The sequence below is a fragment of the Coffea arabica genome, chromosome 2e (assembly GCF_036785885.1).
Source record: "Coffea arabica cultivar ET-39 chromosome 2e, Coffea Arabica ET-39 HiFi, whole genome shotgun sequence".
NCBI classification, from domain to species: domain Eukaryota; kingdom Viridiplantae; phylum Streptophyta; class Magnoliopsida; order Gentianales; family Rubiaceae; genus Coffea; species Coffea arabica.
The window spans coordinates 22,652,706-22,672,669 of NC_092313.1; the positions used below are offsets into that span (position 1 = coordinate 22,652,706).

General features: G+C 36.6%; 3 protein-coding genes across 3 annotated transcripts; all 3 read right to left on the minus strand.

The window, feature by feature from the left end:
- Positions 1-1,848: 1,848 nt before the first annotated feature.
- LOC140037235 (uncharacterized) lies at positions 1,849-3,620 on the minus strand. The gene is made up of 2 exons (XM_072081421.1): positions 3,003-3,620; positions 1,849-2,922 (listed from the first exon to the last, which is right to left on the minus strand). Exons 1-2 carry the CDS (start codon positions 3,606-3,608, stop codon positions 1,957-1,959), a joined length of 1,572 nt encoding a protein of 523 aa, XP_071937522.1. The 5' UTR covers positions 3,609-3,620; the 3' UTR covers positions 1,849-1,956.
- A 22-nt stretch (positions 3,621-3,642) lies between these two features.
- Positions 3,643-5,564, minus strand: LOC140036159 (uncharacterized). The gene is made up of 3 exons (XM_072077459.1): positions 5,254-5,564; positions 3,744-4,858; positions 3,643-3,663 (listed from the first exon to the last, which is right to left on the minus strand). Exons 1-3 carry the CDS (start codon positions 5,357-5,359, stop codon positions 3,643-3,645), a joined length of 1,242 nt encoding a protein of 413 aa, XP_071933560.1. The 5' UTR covers positions 5,360-5,564.
- Positions 5,565-15,701: 10,137 nt separating this feature from the next.
- On the minus strand, positions 15,702-18,053 carry LOC113728729 (probable 2-oxoglutarate-dependent dioxygenase AOP1). The gene is made up of 4 exons (XM_072077460.1): positions 18,036-18,053; positions 17,395-17,780; positions 16,935-17,259; positions 15,702-15,950 (listed from the first exon to the last, which is right to left on the minus strand). Exons 1-4 carry the CDS (start codon positions 18,051-18,053, stop codon positions 15,702-15,704), a joined length of 978 nt encoding a protein of 325 aa, XP_071933561.1.
- Positions 18,054-19,964: the final 1,911 nt, after the last annotated feature.

Here is a 19,964-nt window from a genome sequence, read left to right on the forward strand (position 1 = left end):
TCAGTGGTGAAAAGTTTGAAAACTACACTGAAGATGCCCGTGTGGAGTGCCATTGCCGAGAAGTATGCAAAATAGTTAGTTCATGGACGACAGCAAATCCATCAAGAAGGTTTTACGGATGCAGAAATTACGGTGTATGTGCCCAACTGGAATGGGATTTATTTAGGTTCATTCCTTTTTTTTGGCTAATTGTTTTTTTTATTACTAATCTGAGAATATATGATCCCATTGCAGAGGGGCCATGCTTGCAATTTCTTTTTATGGCATGATCCTCCCATGCCGGAGTACACCAAGAACGTGATGGTGAAATTGCTACGAGAGCTAAGAAAAGCAGAGGGGGAGAACATGGAAATGAAGAAAGAAATAAAAAATTTGAATAAAAGGATCGTGCTATTACTGTTGGTTGTGTTTAGCTGCTGCATTTTATTAGTGATAATGTTGAGTGATAATGCCAAAAAGAGGCATGTAGAGCAAGGACTCAAAATGTTGCAGTAGCTCGGATAGTGCTGGATGTTGAACCTAGCTTAGAAAGCGGCAACTATGTATGAGTAATAGTGCTGGATAGTGCTGGATAGCGGCAACTAGTAGCTAAGATAGTGCTGGATGTTGAGTGATAACTATGTATGACTATTGAACATGGTTTGGTACTTATTTCTCATGTTTAATTTCAATAGAGTTTTGCTTTGAATATGAAAAATCCCAACCTTGAAACCAAACAACAGCAAAATAACCAGCTATGACCGCAACTAGATATCAACTATGTCATACTCACCCAAAAAAAAATTTCTGCAGAGTTTTGCTTTCATTTTTAAGAATCCTAACTAGCAACTAAATACACAGTACGCTAAGGTTTTTTTAGATAACAAGCTTAGCAATAAAAAATTTCAGAACCTGCCAATGAGTATCATTCCAACCATTAACAAAAAAGGGAAATGTTCATATCAGTTGGACATGATCGTTAGATACCAAAATAATAGCACAATCCAGCAAACTAAATGTTCCAACTAATATGACTTAACTAGGGAACCAGGATACATGTTCCATAAGTAGGCTCACAAACAAGGTTTAGCCAAATATTGTCAGCCAAAATACATAAGTAGGCTCAAAAAACTGCCTTCAGTCCCTATATTCTTCAACTAATATATTGATCAACTTTGGATGTGACCTACTGCAGATACTTGGTCTTTATCATAACCAGCTAGATGGTCTTCAGTTCTGGGTTCATTCTCCTCGTCTAGTTCATCTATGAGCCTGTGTGCCTGCATAAACATGCAAGTATAAGTGTGCTGTTATAAAGAAAATATGCAAAGTAGAAACAATTAACAATCTCATAAACCAACCCTCTGTTTTACTCTGCGTTTTTTCCCAACTGACTCAACATATGGGCCATAAGCATCCATAGATGCCTTCCGTATTCTCCAAGATTGTGCTTGATATGTAGGACATGTTTTCCTGTTATGTCCTGGAGCTCTACAAATTCTGCATTTTACAGTCTTTGTCTTTTGTTCAAGAATTTCACTAGGAGCTGAAGATGTCAACTCTATTGTTTCAGCTGGTTCTTGATCTTCAGTTCGTGCACAGGGAGCTACAAGGGAAAATAATAATCATCAGTGGCTATATAGATACAATTAACATGCGAGTTGTAATTTGATTATGGAGTAACTATGTCCTGCACCTCTAGTAGCTTGTTCTCCAGCAGGAAAGCCTTGCCAAGCATGATGTTGATTAGCCACAGTAGGACGTAACCCCTCTGTTTAGAGAAAACATTAGCAAAGAGACTTAATATTACTCAAAATAATGTAGGTGTTTGGTAGGAATAACAAACCAGCTATTGAAGTATTTATCTCATTTGCACATCTTTGCTTGTTGTTGTGAATTTTTGGGCACGTTCTTCTATTGTGACCCAACTCTTGACAATTTCTGCACCTATTACTGTTGACAGATGGCCCTCTACTGCTACCATGTGTAGTTAACTGCTCCGGTGGTATAAGTCGGGGGCATTTTTCTTTTAGTGTGTCCTTTTTCATGGCAGTTTGAGCAACTCAGTGGACATACTCCTGCTTTTGACAGCTTTGTAACTCCATTACTGCATTTTCGAGGTTCATCCGGTTCCCTTCGCCTTGCTTTCTTAGGCCTTCCAGGAAGTCTCACTTTGTTAGGTGGCAGTACAGGTTCCTTGGTCGAGCATTTCCACGCATTTGGACCACTTATTGGAGCAATAGCAGGTTCATATGCAGCCAAATACGCCTCCCTTGAATAACACTTGTGCACATAGTCCTCTGGTTTGCCTCCGGCAAGTGAAATGCATGCAATTGCATGGCAACAAGGCAAGCCTGTGAGCTCCCACTTTCTACAAGTACATGTACACTTGTCTAGGTCTACCACATAAGTTCCCCCATAGATGTGTTGGACTTCAAATCTTTTGTCATCTGACTGTCGAGCAATATTGGCAGCACACTCAATTTTTGCCTTTTCCAACTTGTTCTGAATTTTTGGGCAAATGTCATCAGTCCGTTTCTTCATCCATTCTCTTTTTGTCCTTAATCTCTCCATGAGATAAACTCTAATGTTCTCAAGCATACCAAGAATTGGTTTTTCTCTGGCCTCTAAGATGACTGAGTTGAAACTCTCACATAAGTTATTCAATAGAATATCACACTTTGCTGCTTCTCTAAAGTGTGATCTTGACCAGTGTTTTGGATTAGTGTTGTCTAGCAGCCACCTGTGAGCATTGCCATCATACTCTCTTAAAATTTCCATTTCAGATTCAAATCTCCTCATATAGGATGATCGTGCACACGCCCAAAATCTATTCTTAATGGATTGTCCAGGGTGCAACTTCTTCATGTTGTTGTGTAGGTGCCGTACACAATGTCTATGCTCTACTCCTGGAACCACTTCTTCAATAGCAGATCCTAAACCCTGCAAGTGTAGACCAATAAGCAAAAGACGATTCATTGACACAAAAAAAAATCCAGCAAGCATAAGCAGTACAATATTACCTTTTGCCTATCACTGATGATAGTCCAGCTATTCTGTTCAGAAATTGACAAATCATACTTCAAGAATTCTATGAACCACTTCCAAGAATTTTTATTTTCGACCTCCACCACGGCATAAGCAACAGGGTAAATGCAGTCATTTGCATCAATACCGACTGCTGTTAACAACATTCCGGGGTGTGGACCCCTCAGGTGACAACCATCCACCCCAATCACACGTCTACAACCAGCTTTGAACCCTCTTTTCAATGCTTCAAAGCATATATACAATCTTAAAAATCTCTCCTTACCACTGCTTTCGTCAAGTATGGTCTCCATATGCACTGTTGTCCCTGGATTACACATAAGCAGTTCATCACAATAGTCCCACAGCTTTCTGTATTGATTTTTGTAACTACCATGAATCAACAACTTGGCCTTCATGAAAGTCTTGCTTGCCTGGTGCTTAGTGATGTTGACATTGAGTTCAAGGTGAACTTTTTCCATGAATTGTGCAACTGTCACCTTCTTATTCAGCCTAAGGAATTCCATGTAATGTCTACTTAAGAAACCAGAATTGGCCCGTTTGTGATAAAATGTCCTACCACAATGACAAGATGGTCCCATGGTTCGTATGACAAATGCATCACTATTAGGCTCTTTAGAAGCATAAATGAACCAGCTGCAATTTGCAGCCTTGCAATTAGCCCTCATTCTTCTAGTATCATTCTTTTTCCATTGAAAAATTTTTCCCCATTTCACACCATAGTAATCAACTGCTCTCTTGAAGATTTGTTTATCATCGAATAACAACCCAACATAGAATTTTGGTTCTGCCATGTCAATTTCAGGCCTAAACCTGATATATCTTGGCTTCCTCATTCTTAAACTGTCCTCATCCGAGGACTCACAGCTGCTATTTAGATCCTCAGTGTTCATTGTGGCTGATTCTTCACACACTAAAATGGGATCTCCACCATATAGATTCCAGTCATCCTTAGGAGCCCCTTTTTTGCAACTTTCTTGTTTGCATGCTGCTGTTTTTCCTAGTGCATCAACAGTTGGTTTTGTGGCATTATTTTGACTACCATTTGTCTCTCCATCAGCAAGTGTTTCTCCTCTTTTCTGATCAGCCCCATTTTTGTTACTTTCTTGTTTGCATGCTGCTGTTTTTCCTAGTGCATCAACACTTGGTTTTGTGGCATTATTTTTACTACCTTGAGTCTCTCCACCAGCAAGTGTTTCTCCTATTTTCAAATCAGTTTTTACCTCTTTTTCAGTACTAGCAACAGCTTTCTGGAAAATCACATCATCTTCATCTTTGCTAAAGTCATAATCACTATCATGAAAACTTTCAGCATCAGTAGACTCTAATTCTTCATCATCATCAACAATACACTCACCTTCCTCCTCAATAACTTCAACTGGCACTGTAGTATCTTCAAAGGTAGTGCAGTCATCGAAGGTTATGTCAACATAACAACAATCCTCTTTTGACACACTAGACTCAGCCGCACCAACATTATACCTGTCTAATTTACTCTCCAACAACCTAATATGAAATTCTTGTACCAAATATAGTTCAACATCACCAATTTGGCTCCCTATGGCAGCCATATCTGCAACATCATCTTCACTGTCTATTTTGCAAAGTTTAAATTTGTTCTCTCTGCCAACTACTCTATAATACATTTTTACATTGCCTTCATATCTAAGCAAAATACAGAATGCAGAGAGACTTTTCAAATTCAATCCATTTGTAAGAACACCCTCAAAAGATTCCACACTACCTCCGACATACTTTTCTTCTGGTGGTCCAAAATATACCCCACCATGAAATATTTTCAGCGTAAAATAATCCAATCTGTGTCCTGTTTCTTTTTTTTTCACATAAAGACAAAAAAAATTTTATTAATTATTTTTCACGTGCTCAACCTTTATTTTGTCCCTATTTCCAGTACCATAGAAGCAACAATATAATGTATTTTTGCCAACAAAGGGACCACATAAGTTAAAGAAAATAAAAAAAAAGCAACATTCCAACAAAGTGTGAACTGCCGAAGTAAAGAAATGTACCACCTGAGCTAACAAAGGGACCACATGAGCTAAAGAAAAGTAAAGTACTATGAAAGCAACAATGTAGTGCAGTTTTGTCAACAAAGGGACCACACGAGTTAAAGAAAAATCGAAAAAGTAACATCAATCCACATTCCTGACCCCAGACATCAATCCCATATTCATCACAATAGATTCACAATAAGTTTCGACTTACCAGACTTTCCCACTACCATTTCGGGGGATTTAGCTCCAGCACTCTTAGGTGGTCCCAATTGTTCCTTCTTTACCGTTTTGCCTTTGTCGAAGTCGCTTTTCATCATCAGATTCAGCTGCACTGATGCAGATTTCAGTTGGCAGCAAAATGCCCTAAATCGGTTTCACACACACTCTCGCACGAAGCTTTCCTAATTTTGGACAGTGTTGGACGCAAATCAATTTTGTATCCAAGCATTAAAATCATCTTGGCATGAAGTGCCCAAAATGCCCCTGAATGGACTGCCGTCTACTTCAATAAGAGACAACTTTGGAGCGGCGCTGCGACGGAGGTCTTAAATTGGCGTATGTATTTTACTTTGAGGACTAATTTAGTAGTTAAAAATTTTTAGGGATCAAATTGGCGTTAGTGAAAATGTTTAGGGACTAAATTGGCGATTTGCCCATTGAAATTTGAATGAAGCTATTGAATTGTTATATACTGAAATCTTAACATTTGAGTGTATTCTACATTAAGTGATAAATGAACAGCCTATCACTTATTTTTTTTATTAAGTTTTGCCTAAATGAATCATAACCACTTAATTAATTAAGATTCTATTTTTGGTTATCAAATATGTTTATACACACTAAGGCTTCAACCTATTAAGTTTAATACTGAATTGTGTCATCGAATAGTGCCCAAATTCAAATTTTAGCTTTATTCCATCCATTGTTGCTTCCCTTCATGCATATATGTTATTCATCCAGGTTTACGAATGTAAACACTGTCAATGAAAAAAAGATTAATTCATTTTAGCATAATGGTGTTGATAAGCTCGTGAAAATTGATTAATTTGATTAGGAAGGGTTCAAGGGCCTACAGTTTGTTAAGGGCGGGGGGGATGGGGAGAGGAGAAGAAGGGAGAGGTGGGTGGGTTTGGGTGGTTCGAAGAGAGAAAGTGTAAGTGAGAAATTTTAGATTTAAATCTTCCCACTTACACTGTATATAAAGGTCGGGCTGAGGTTATGTCTAAATTTGGTAGTTGAAAATTAGTTAGGTCTAATTCAAAAATTAGATAAAATCGGTTGAAAAGCGAAACCAAACTGCCAAATTTTGGCAATAGTACCAACATAAGCATTGCAAAATCCATATCTCTAATGTAAATTGTGGCTTCATTTGCATCACCTCATTCTGCAACTACTTCGGTTCTCATGAACAAGGATTATATGGCATAAGGAGATTATAGGGACAAGATTGTACAAAACCATAACTTTAATGAACTTTTCTACAATTTTTGCGCTTTAATGAAGGGATATTAAACACCATAATGTATAGGCCTTGACTCGTGAGCATGTCTTCAGCTTGCTGACCTTCAGCCGCCATAAAGAATTTGTTTTTGTGCTGACCTTCTCAATCCTTTGCCAAAAATAAGTTGATTAAGCCGACAGCATCAAATGGCTTGTATACCATAGGTTGTTCTTTGTCCACTAGCTCTTCTGCTGTTTGTATCATTCCGTTGCAAAATGAAAATAATGCAGCATTGAATCTGCCTTCGTTTTCTCTCTTTACCACTTTATGTATTGGAGGATTTATTCTAGCTACCATTGCTCCATGGCTGAGCCAAAGAAACAAGGATGATAATACGTAGCCTCCAAAGCAGAAACAATCAAACAAAAGAAGAACAATGAGAATACCGATTACTGAAATTGTAGTCAAATTTGACTTATCTATCATCGAATGAATTCAAATCAGCTCTTAATGAGTCGAGATTAAGTAACTTAAACTTTTTACATTTAAATTTCAAATTTTATGTAGATGTGCCACATTGGATCGAGAATGAAACTTCAAGAAACGTAAAATGCTGTTCATGTATATTTTGCTTTAGTGATTGGCAAACCAAATTCAAACAAGTTTTTATTAAGATTAATTCATATATCAAGTCACTTGGCTTGTCTTTTAACCCTCGATAAGTAAAGCTAAATAAAAAAACTGTCTATGTGCAAGGTACTGAACAAATATGAGCATGCATTTAATTGGTAAATATGGAATAATTTAAAAAAATGATAAAGTACGCCCAATTGTTTATTGTTTTTCTCTATTACAAAATCTCGTGTAGGAGAATAGAAGGAAGCAAAGCGATAGGGAATCCCAGCGAAAACAACCAGGCAAGGAGGAGGAATATGGACAATAATCCATTTTCCGTCCTTGGTTTTCACCTCCAAGCCATTCACTTGATTTTGATGAAAGGATAGATGTCAAGTGCTTGTCTGTACAAGGCGCACAACCAACGGAGGAGAGGCAGGAACGGTTGCAGGTTCATGGCCTGCAACAGGGGTGGGGAAGCAATTATTCCTGAAGGTTCATTATCAAGATTTGGCTAAAAAAAATATAAGGTTCAAATTTCATTTTGTACATCGTTTAGCATACTATATGTGGGACTCATAAAAATTTGTTATATAATTACATGTTGTTGAAAGTGAGTTACACCGTGTGCATACAAAATTATATGTTGTGTACTTTGCACAAAATCGCTCCGAATAATTTTCCTGATGACTGTTTAGACCCTTTGTCCACAACGAACATTTCTGTCATCATTTGACAAAAAAAAAATTTTTCTGTCATCATTGGATTGAGGTACCATACGAATCATGAGCCGCAACACATGTACAAGAGATCCCTCTAAAGAATCATATGATACTTCTTCCCCCCAACCCACATAGTTTGGTAAATCATTCATTTTGCTAACAAATCTAACGAATATCTGATACTCTCTGTTTTTAAACTCGGATCGGATCGGACGGTTCGACCGGTCGAACCGAGAATCGACAAGTTGACCGGTCCGAGTTAATCCTAAAAACAGGGAAATTAAAAACTCGGTCAAACCAGGTCAAATCCTGGGTTTGACCCGGTTTGACCGGAAAAATGAACCCGATCTTTTTTTTTTTTACTTTTTTTGAAAGGGCAGAATATTTTTAATACGATGTTTTGATCCTTAAGTTGTTAAAAATTATTGACATACCTTAAATATTTCATACTTTATAAATGTTGTCTTAAAGTTTAGTGTTATTTTTCAGTTAAATCCATAATTTTAATTCTAAACTTGTTAATGCTACTTGATTGCTCTAATTTATTTGTATTTTCTTATTAAATATATTTGAAACATCAAGTATATATGAATATACATTTATTAATATTAACATGTTATTAAATATTTTACATATAATATTTTAATTTTTAAATAAATTTTATTTATGACGTCATCCGGTTCAACCCCTATCGAACCCGATTGAACCCATTGACCCCTGACCCCTCAGTTCAACCGAGTCGATATCCGGTCCGGTTCTGAAAACATAGCTGATACTTTCTTCCTAGAGAAGCCCAAAATTTTGCTATTCATTATTGAACACAAGAGTGAAACCGTCAAGATGAGTTTTCAACATTAAAGCAGAGGGATAATTTCAAAAACCTCCCTTGACATTTTTCATAATTTCACCTAGTACTCTTGAAATTTTTAATATTACACTTACCTCCCTTGATCCTATAAAATGATCATAATAACCTTAATATATTAATATTGTTTATGCAATTAAATAATCCGGTCCTAATACGACTATGAATACATTTTACACATTTAGACATTATAAATGGAAGATTATTAAGTTATTGTGTTTTTTTTTAAAACTTTCTAGGACCTAGTACCCTTGAGCTTTTTAATATAACACTTATCTCAAGCGGTCAAAAGTTTCTCGACGGTTGTTTAGCAACCATCCAGACCCCTCCTTGTCCTATGAAACAATAGTGAACAATCAGTGAACATGAATGTCATATCATGACTTGTCCCGTTCAAGTTCTGTATTCATGTGATATAATCAAATTAAACAATCAACTTGATTCCCGAAACATGTGCCAACTTATCATAATTTTTACATGGTAGACTACGTACAAATATGGAATCGTGAACGAGACCAGAACCACGAAACAAAAACTCGTTGGCCATGCAAACAAAATCAGAATTAATTAGGGATGACAATGGGGGCGGGTGCCCGCGGGCAACCACCCCGTGGAGGGCTCTCGGGGCGGGGGTTGGGGCGGGGGCGGGGAGGGGGAATTTTTTCCTCCCGTTTAGAAACGGGACGGGTGAGTATACCCCCGCCCCGCCACACGCAAAAAAAAAAGTTATATATATATAATTATATATAATATGTAATTTAATTAGTTATACACTTATGATAATGATATTATTAGTTAGATGTATTATATAATGTATATTAGTGTATGTAATATAATTAATATTATCAATTATACGAATAATTAGACATGTCTACTAATAGAATTTATTAATTAGTTATACTAAATTTACTAATACATTTATACTAAATTTCTAATTACACTTAATAGCATAACACTTTTTTCTCAAAAAAAAAAAGTACAAACACAATAATGAATTAGTGATTGTATTTGTACCAAAAGTGAAAACTTAACTATTTTAGTTGTATTTATTTCATCATGTTGGATTGTATTCAAATAATTTTTGTTTGATTGTTTTTATGAGTTTCAATTGTAAAATTAAAATGAATAATAACTTGATGATGTGTTGATATTTTAGTACTTGATTATTTATTAAAATTTAACTATAATAAAATTTTATTAACCTAACGGGGAAAATTTTATTAACCCCGCGGGTGCACCCGCGGGGGAAGCGGGGCGGGGCGGGGCGGCGGCGGGGACGGGGCGGGGGGAGTTTGTAGGTAGCGGGGCGGGGGATGGGGGAGGGGTCCCCCGCCCCAACCCCGCCCTGTTGCCGTCCCTAGAATTAATCATAGTTCTTTATTAAAAACTCAAAAACTATGAATTACTAAATTCTAATTGTTTCTCAATAATCAACCATATCTAGCTCTGATACTACTTATTGGTGGTTGTTTATATTGACTTTTAGGAAAAATTATCACCTATTAAATTCAAAATCATTATGGTAATAATTGAGAAATAAATTAATAGCAAAATTACGGAAGCGTACGTGAATTTATGTTGAGTTGTTGACTAATTGGTACTTGGATCTTTGGAGATTTTAGGGTAACCTTCCAAATCAACACGAATTCGCTGGTTCCTTGAGAGAGCCCTTTATTTTCTCTTTGATATATTTCCTAGGATATCAGGAAATAGCTATTTTGTAACAATAAGAATACATGTGACCTAAGAACCATAATCCTATTTATAGATAACTTTCATGTTATCGTTTGAATTCCTATTTCAACCTATCATAGAAATAGAAATTACCTTAGGTTTCTACACATTAAAGGCTCACATCCAATTAGATACATTAAAATCCAAACTATAATTGATTACTTTAATTGAACTTAATCTTATTTGACAGTCTGCAATACATAAGTATTCACATATAAGTTCAATATCGGATTAAGCATCCAACATATGCACACGTGACTTTTCTCAGAATTAAACATTTTCCACTCGATGTGCGGGATACAAACCTAGTATGTATGTATGTATGGGTGGGTGTGTGTGTGTATGTGTGTATATATATAACAATATATGATAATATAAAAAGTAGAGTTGCCCTATGAATAGTATTTTTTTTGTCAAGCAATTATCCCGTAATTCTTGCTAAATGGTTGGCCCCTTTTTTTTGTCAATTGGGCCGTTTCATTCGGTTCTAGCTGCTGCTTCTTCTCCGTGGATAGATGTGTTTCCTTCAGTTTTTATCCTCCTATTGTCCTTTTTGTCCTCTCCTACTGGTTTTATTGTAATTTTAGGGTATTATGTGCCTTAACAATTATCCAAATGGCCAGTTATAATACAATTATAACCAATTTTCTACCCTCCTTTTGTCATTCCACTTTTTCCATTTTAGTGGTTTGGAACTCCTTCCTGTAGCCAACCAGCCACAAGTTTTTGACTCTGAATTTATTATGACTTCTCTCTTCTCTCTTTCCTCATCTTGTTTGTCATCTAGGCTACTCCTTTTGTTTATCTCAATAAGATAGATAAAGTTATTTTTGATTCAAACTCCAATCTCCTCTTCCTTTTCGGCATCTTCTAAATTGTAGAGGAGGATAGGAGGGGAAAGTTAACTGTTGCAATGTAAATTCTTATATTTTGTTTATATAAAGCTCACCAATTCTCCACCAAAAAAAAAAATCTAGCTATGTAGGATTTGCATTCAACGTGTTTGAATAGACTTTAATGAGTGTCAAGAGGATTAAATTCTCTTTCATGCTTGAACTCAGTATGTCTATAATCATGGAACTTATGTTTAATTATAAATATTTTTTTCAAATGTATTTGTTTGAAGATATGTATAAATTTGTAATCCCTTTTTTTGTTCAATTTTGTCCTATTTACTGTCCTCCATTGTCTTCGTGCCTCTTATTCTTTATCACTCTTGCACATTTTATTCCTCCAATCTCCATTTTAGTCAGCCATTTACAATAGGGAAAAAAAGTCTCAGTGGCCCTAAAACTTTTAGCCATGCAAAGTTTTAACCCTCCAACAATTATGAGAAAATTTTTAACTCCCAATTTATTAAAAGTACAATTTTTTCGCCCTTCTGTTAATTTTACCAGTTATGAGCAAATGAAAATAGCATCACATGCGATGCACCAGGAAATTGCAATGGCATTCTTGTCCAAAAGCCACTGCTTCTCCCGTCCAAAAGCAGCTGCTTCAATCCCTAGTTGCAATAGAGGAAATTTCCCAAAAACTCAAACCACACAATCATAGTTCATTTCTTAATAAGGGAAAGGGAAGAAAAGTAAACCAAAGAGCAGAAATCAAGAAACAAGAATTGGACTTTTCACCTACACCATAGCAGGGGGCTGTTCCATCTTGATCGGTCTTGGAAATCATTTGTATCTTCCTCTGAATGTGTCCAAAATACCCCACCATCTCCTCTCCTTAGCAGCCCGCACACCACACCGTTTCAGCTATTAACAACAACAGCACTCAAATGAAAAAGGTTCTGCCTCCTTATCATCAGTAACATGCTTATCAATCTCTTTCCTTTCTTTTCTCTTCATTCTAAACTCTCTCATCTCCATCTCCAACGCCCTCAACTCCAAAGACCACATTAGTTTTGTCTTCCAATCAGATTGTAACAGTAATCACTCTCCTTTTTTTCCTCAACTCAACTTTGGATTTGTTTGTGCATGTCAAGAGTTTGTTTCAATTTCCTTTAGCGATCCTCAATGTGTTGTTTCTTTTTGCTTTCGAAGAAGAATTTTTGTTCTTTTATGTTAGAACAAGGTACCTCAGTGGGATAGAAAACCATTACTATGATCTCTTTCTCGTGCCAATAGGAATTTGTCTGTTTTGTACTATTCTTAAACTGAAAAGTCCCAAATTGAATTATGCAATCATAGCGTTTCCCAAAGAGTGAATGGCCCAAAAGATCACTAAACTAATAAAAATGGCATCCTTTGATCACTAAACTTTTTTTGTGGCCAAAAAGGTCACTAAACTAGCAAAAACTCTCCAGCATAGTCATTTTATCGAATTTCAACGGTTTCTCATCCGGTGGCATGGGCAACGTGGAATGGAGGAATATAGTCAAGGGCAAAAATATCCAAAAGATTATTGAAACAGGTGAAGCCATAGATTGTCTCGTTCCCAAACCACTTTTGAACCCCTAGATTGACTTCGTCTTCTCCGGCAATAAAAATAGAGACTGTAATTTAAAATGAGAAAGGGGGAATGATTAAAGGCAGTGGCAATAATTATAGAGTATTATCGCTGACTTGAAGAGAAGGGGATGGGGATGGGGAATGGTGGTGGTGTGAATAATTGTTGTTCTGCACTCCCTCCTCCCCCTACCATTGAGTAGAAACTGGTACGCACACAAATCAGAGAGAGAGGTAAGGCCCTGAGATTCTTCTTTTGCCTTTACCTTTTAGGATTTATTCATTTTCTTTTCTCTGAGAAGAATGGGATAGCATAGCACTCCCTTCAACGACTGCCCTCGGCAGCCCACTGGTGACGGGTGAGAGCACACGGCTGCGGAAATACAAAAAAAAAGTATCATTCTTTTCTTTTCTTTTTCTGTAAAAGAAAAAAACATTTTTCTGGGTAAATATATATGTAGTGGAGTCACTCTTCTTTCTTTTTTTTTTTTTTTGGCCGGGTGTAGTCATTAGAACTACCAAGACTCTTTCCAGCTCAGCTAGGTGGCCGGCGAAGGAAATCGAAGACTAAGCAAATAATGGGTATGGCTCGAAAGACCACGTTGAGAAAGCAGTGATGAAACTTGTGGGCTCAAAGGGGTCATCGTCGTCGGAGTTAGATGTGGGGTTGGGGTTAGTGGTGGGACGGATAGGGAGAGTGGGGAGGTCGGAAGTAGGGGTGGCAATTTTCGACACGACCTGAAAACACGACACGAACCTAACACGAAATTAATGGGTTTGGGTTGAGGTTTCGGGAATTCGGGTCAGAATCGGGTTGGACCCGATGAACCCGAAAAGAAAACAGGTCGATTTCGGGTCAACCCGTGGTGACCTGATATGACCCGATATGACCCGTTTACGAATTAAAAATAATTTAATAAACATAAAAATAATTTTATCTAACTAAACTAAGTTATTCTTTTTTTCAAAGGCATTAATTACTTAATCCTAAATGAATTTATTTAATTTGTGTGAAGTTGAAATTATTATATTTGGACAAATAATATATTATATTATTTTTTACTTTTATATTGTTTTAATTTATTTTATATTTTGTTTGGGATAAAACACTTTTACGGTGTTTAATTTATTTTAGATTTGGTTTGGAATTATTTATTTAAATTTTTATTACTTGATTATGTAATTAGTTTTGTGAGAAATTGATTTTATTAGAAATTACAGTGATAAATTAATAAATTAAAATTAAGTTTCGGGTCATTTCGGGTCGACCCGCCAACCCGTCAACCTTAAATTTTCGGGTTCGGGTCAGCATACCTGACCCGTCACGGGTTGGCGGGTCGGGTTCGGGTCAACAGATTTTCTGGCGGGTTGACCCGAACCCGACCCGCCAACCTGATTTGGACCCGAATTGCCACCCCTAGTCGGAAGTGACGAGACAGAGAGGAGAGTGAATCTCGGTCACAGCTAGTAAACTTCTGCACTGGGTCAAATTGGAAAGTGAAGTGTTCACAGCCAGTAAACTTCACCGGAGAAGATGAAGTGAATGTCGGTTGATTGGTCAACTTTGGGAACGAAACAGTCTGTGAGTTCACTTGCCCCAATAATCTTTTGGACATTTTTGCCCATATCAGAATATTTATTCAATTCAAGACCCTTGTAACCGGATGAGAAACCGCTGAAATTCGGTAAAATGACTCCGCTGAAAAATTTTTGCGAGTTAGTGATCTTTTCGGCCATAAAAAAAGTTTGGTGATCAAAGGATGCCATTTTTAATAGTTTAGTGACCTTTTGGGCCATTCACTCTTTCCCAAATCCCTAGGGATTGAAGGTGGATAGGAGAAGAAGCAAGCAAATTTTTACTTGATTAATACTCTCGCATGGACAAGAATGCCTTGTTATTTTCTTGTGCGTCGCACATGATGATTCTCCGTCACTCATAACTATTGAAATTGACAGAAAGGTCAAGAATTTGTACTTTTACTAGATCAAGGGCCAAAAGTTTTCTCATAATTATTAAAGGGCTAAAACTTTACGCGGCCAAAAGTTGGATGGCCATTGGGACCTTTTCCCTTCACAATAATACTGCCTCATTTTCTATTTTAAATTTCTAGTATATTTGTATATAAATAAAATAAAGTTTACTTTTCCTATTATGCATATGAGTAGCTGAGTAGGGCTGGTCACTTTCTTAATTTTCAGCGAATTATTATTGGTTTTTTTTCAGTTTAGAGTAATTTAATTTCGTTTCTTTTATAATGGAATTTTTTTTGGGTTCTCATTTGAATGTGAAAATAAATTGTCGGAGATTGGGATAAAAAAGTTGATTGCTTTGATCAGATTGACACGTCGTTTAATTTGGGTTTGTTTGGTTACGTGCTTAATTAGTGGTGATTAATTTTTAGCAATGTCAAGTTAATTCTATGGTTTAAGTGCTTAATTGGCTTGCAGGGTCCCTTCTTTTTTGTGTCAACCATGATTAATACTCTTTTGGGAATCATTTACTCTATAATTTCTAATTATCCTGATCCAAATGCAAAATAACATTGCCCTTAAGCATTCTATGTAAGCGCTCTCATGCAATCTATATATTATTGTCCTCATGCATTCTATATATTTCATAATTGTTAACCTTTAATAAAATGATAATTCCCTAATGATGTGCATGCATTAGATAATAACAGAGATTTATACTAATAAACCCACACAATAAAACACGATTAACACGGAAATATTAGTCCCCCTGCGCATAGTGCAGGCCATCTTACTGGTGTATATATTTATATATATGTGTGTGCGCGCGCGGGTGTGAAATTTTAAGAGAGATTTCAAAAGTCAAAGACCACAATATTTCTTGGTGGTAGAATCAGTTGGCAGGCCCATTCGCTGTTCTTCGAGAAAGAAATCGAGCAACCCCAGGTTATCAAATGACTTAAAGCGCTGTGGATGTTCATCATCAATCAACTCCTGAGGGATGTGTATGACCCCCTTATTGAAAGAGAACAACCCCAATGACAATCTTTTTGCATTCGCGTTCGTTAAAACTCGATGAAAACAAGGTTGTATTGTGTTGTTGCTCCATGCCTGCAAAAAAAAGGCTTGATTGTCTAGATTTTTGTTTTAAAAAATAAAGACGCTTTCTAGAGGACAAAAAATATCGTTTATTAAAAAATATAGAGGACAAAAAAGAATAACTATATCAAAATTATTTTAGAAAACAAATATAAAAGTTCTTCTACTAGAGAACAATTGTCGCTACTACAATGAGGTCATTGATATACATGTTCACGTCACATGCGATCGCATTCTTATTCTTGTTTTATTTTTCCTCTTTCTTGTGGTGTGCAACTGTTTTGTTTATTATAATAAGAACGATTTCACCTTGCATTTTTTATGTTTCTTCAATTTATTTAATTTTGCTCCCAACCCAAAAATATTCACCTTGTTTTAGACAATGAGCTAAAAATATTTTTCAGTTGGGGCAATAATTAACCCAAAAAAATCCCTCTAAGCAAATACTTCTAAATAAGTTACTCAAATGATCGGTAAAAAATGTTGTGGGCCAAATAAAGTCAATTTGCAACTTAATAATGATGTTAGAATTGCTCCATAGTTGATTTTTTTCATTTATTTATTTTTTTGACCAAATTGCTATAACAGCCATGATGCTAAGAATTGTTTCAGAACTCAGTGGGAGCACAAACTGTAATTCCAAACAGATTCAAAGCCTATTGTAAGCATTTTCTTTTCCTATTATGAGCATTTGCTCCCACCGTATAACAAGTAGACTCTTGACCCTTAAATTTACATCGTGAGCTGAAATTTTACTTTAAACACTTTGCACGCTTAATACATGCATGCTAATTTGGTTCAATTACTAATACTATCGATCTTTCAAGTGGTATAAATTCATATGAAACCCTTTACCACTTACCACTAGTCGTTGAAATTGATAAGAACCCATGAACACTGCTGATGCCTTAAAAGTCACGCGAGTGGATTTTTATTGACAAAATTTCTACTTTTAGCTATTAAATTTAATAAAGTAAGAGGATATATATAACCTACCATTGCTGCTTCTCCTGCCATAACAACAAATGATGAAGGCAAGAAATCAACAGGGATCCATTGCCCATCCTTCAATTTTACCTCCAATCCATTTTCTCGACTCTCAGTAAGAATTGTGATGAAGGTCTTATCAGTATGAGCATTAGAACTCACGGTTTTCTCGTCAACTCCATGCGATATATATCTGTTGAACCGAAGCAAGTGCATGTTTGAATCTAGGTGAGAATCACACTTCAGCTTCTCTACCCCATAGCTTTCGTAAACCATTCTAATCACCACTTCTTCCAACTCCGACATCAGATTTGCACATTCATGGATAATCCCACTAACAATTATTCATAAAAGAAAACAAATTGAAGATTCAATTCACTTGGGATCATTTCAGTACATTGCGAGCTAATTAATCGTTGGATTTACTAGTAAGAATTGATAAGATGAGGATAAATAAATCAAGTTGTACCTGAAATTGTCATCATTTCCTTGGGGCCACACGAGCTTAGAGAATTTCTTGACTTCTTCTATGTCGGTTGAATTTTCGATTCCCATGCTCTCATGATTAGATGAGTCACCGTCAATGCCAAAATAACCAAATAAATCCCTATCAGAAGTGTTCTTCTTTTTTGTTTCCAAGGGAAGATCGAACAGTTTTTCTAGCGCAGAAAATACTGAATCCCTCAACTTGAAAGAAACTGCATCATACACTGCAAGAAAGCAACCGCACTCTTCAAGAGCGTGGAGGACTTCGTTGCGTGCCAAGGACCAGCCTTTTGTGGCATGCTGCAAATTCTCCTTGCCGAAGTTGATGACAGGAAGTTTTTGCTGTTGGATCCTTAATCCAACATTGGACTTATATGTGAATAATTATGTATTGCAAACTGTCAATTAAGGTTAAACCCAATTAAAGTGATCAAATATAGTTTGGGTTTAATGTATCTAATAGGATGTGGGCCCTTTTATGTGTAGAAACTTATGGGCTCCTATTTCAATGATGGGCTGAAATAGGGCTCCAAAGGTAACAGGAATGTTACCTATAAATAGGGTTATGGTCCCCAGGTCACAGGCATCGTTTTAGTTGTCGTATTTTGTAATACCACAAAATACCCTTCCCTGATATCCCATCGTCAGGAAAGATACCAGAGAGAAACTAAAGGCCTCTCTCAAAGGATCGGTGAATACCTGTTGACCTGGAAGGCCACCCCAAATCTCTAGGGATTCAAGTATCAACCATCAGCAACCAAGGCTTGCAAATCACTAAATCAGCCGTACAAATTTACTATAAATAACTAAATCCAAATTATTTCCTAATAATCAACCATATGGGCTCTGATACCACTTGTTAGGGTGGTTATCTAAATTTAACCATTGGTGAAAACCATCACCTATTGAACCCAAGATCTATATGGTGATTATTAAGAAATAAATTAACAAGAAAATTGCGGAAGCGTACCTAAATCCATATTGATAAACTTGATACTTGAATCCCTAGAGATTTGGGGTGGCCTTCCAGGTCAACAGGTATTCACCGATCCTTTGAGAGAGGCCTTTAGTTTAAATGCACTTAAATTGAAATGCACCGATCCTTTGAGAGAGTACATCATGGAGATGTCTCATCTTGCTTCGAAATTAAATGCACTTAAATTGAAACTCTCTGAAGAGTTACTAGTGCATTTGATTTTAATATCTCTTCCTACACAGTTTAGCCAGTTTAAGGTGAGTTACAACTGTCAAAAGGAGACTTGGTCTCTAAATGAACTCATCTCACACTGTGTAGAGGAAGAGGAAAGGTTGAAGCAAGAGCAGACAGAAAGTGCCCATCTGGTGTCAACCACTAATAATAAAAGTAAGGGACTTAAAAGAAAGAAGGAAAATAGGTGATGGTTTTCACCAGTGGTTAAATTTAGATAACCACCCTAACAAGTGGTATCAGAGCCCATATGGTTGATTATTGGGAAATAATTCAGTTTCAGTAATTTATGTATATAGATATGAATCCAGTCATGTTTCGGCCTTCACGGAAATATGTGTTGTTGCAATTTATCTTTTCGTTGCTTTTGTGTCATGCGCACTCCTAGTAATTCAATGAACAATTCGGTCAATTACAATTAAGTTGCAGTAATGATTGACTGGTTGTATGTTGTCTTCGGTTGACCAAAGCTGCAGGTTTCATAAATCGTAAAACATAAGGCTTATAGACTATACAAGTAACCGTACTCTTTTGTTCCTTAAGGTACAGTATATATTATATATGATGGGCCCCATAGATATATGAAACCGGATTTGGGGCAGGGACGGTCATCAGTATGACCGTCCCTGCACGGTTCATGGTCCAGATTGGACCTCAAAAAAATGTGCGGCTCAGATAACAAGTGGTAACTCGATTTCCGCGCCAAGTGTGGGACCCACCACTATCTGTTGTGAAAATACAACCTGTGGAAAAAAAATTACACGGTGAACAAAAGAAATTACGCGCTGTTGATGAAGAGGAAATTTGTCCCTGCCCCGAGTCCATATGAAACCTGGTTGCCTGCTGGAATTTATGTTATGTACAATTTCCTTGACAATCTGTGGCTCTGGTCTGTGCACGTGACCGCATTAAGTTTTCTTGGTATGTTAGTCAAATACTAATTCTGGTCATGATTGTTTGCATAACTTCATGGCAGTGATTAATTCGTGAATTGTACTTTTCCATTCTTTCGGCCGATCTATTGGTTCTTTATGCAATATTTGCTGAACGATTGTTTACTTCTGCACTTCAAGCATTCGGTTTTGTTTGAAATTGTTTACTTAAAACATGAATCAAGTGATGATGTAAGCTAATTTGTCTTCTGGCCACGGGAAGTCTTTTGTCCTTTCTTCCCCCATTATGAACAAGTTAATTTTATTTCATGTTAACAATTTTTAGTTCACAGTTGTTGTCCCGTACTTTGACTTTTGAGTTTTGAAGATTATATTTGGACTTTGGTTGTTATTTTTGTTTTGTTTGGCTTGATTCCTTGTTTAAGAATAGATTTCCATATATATTTGTATGTT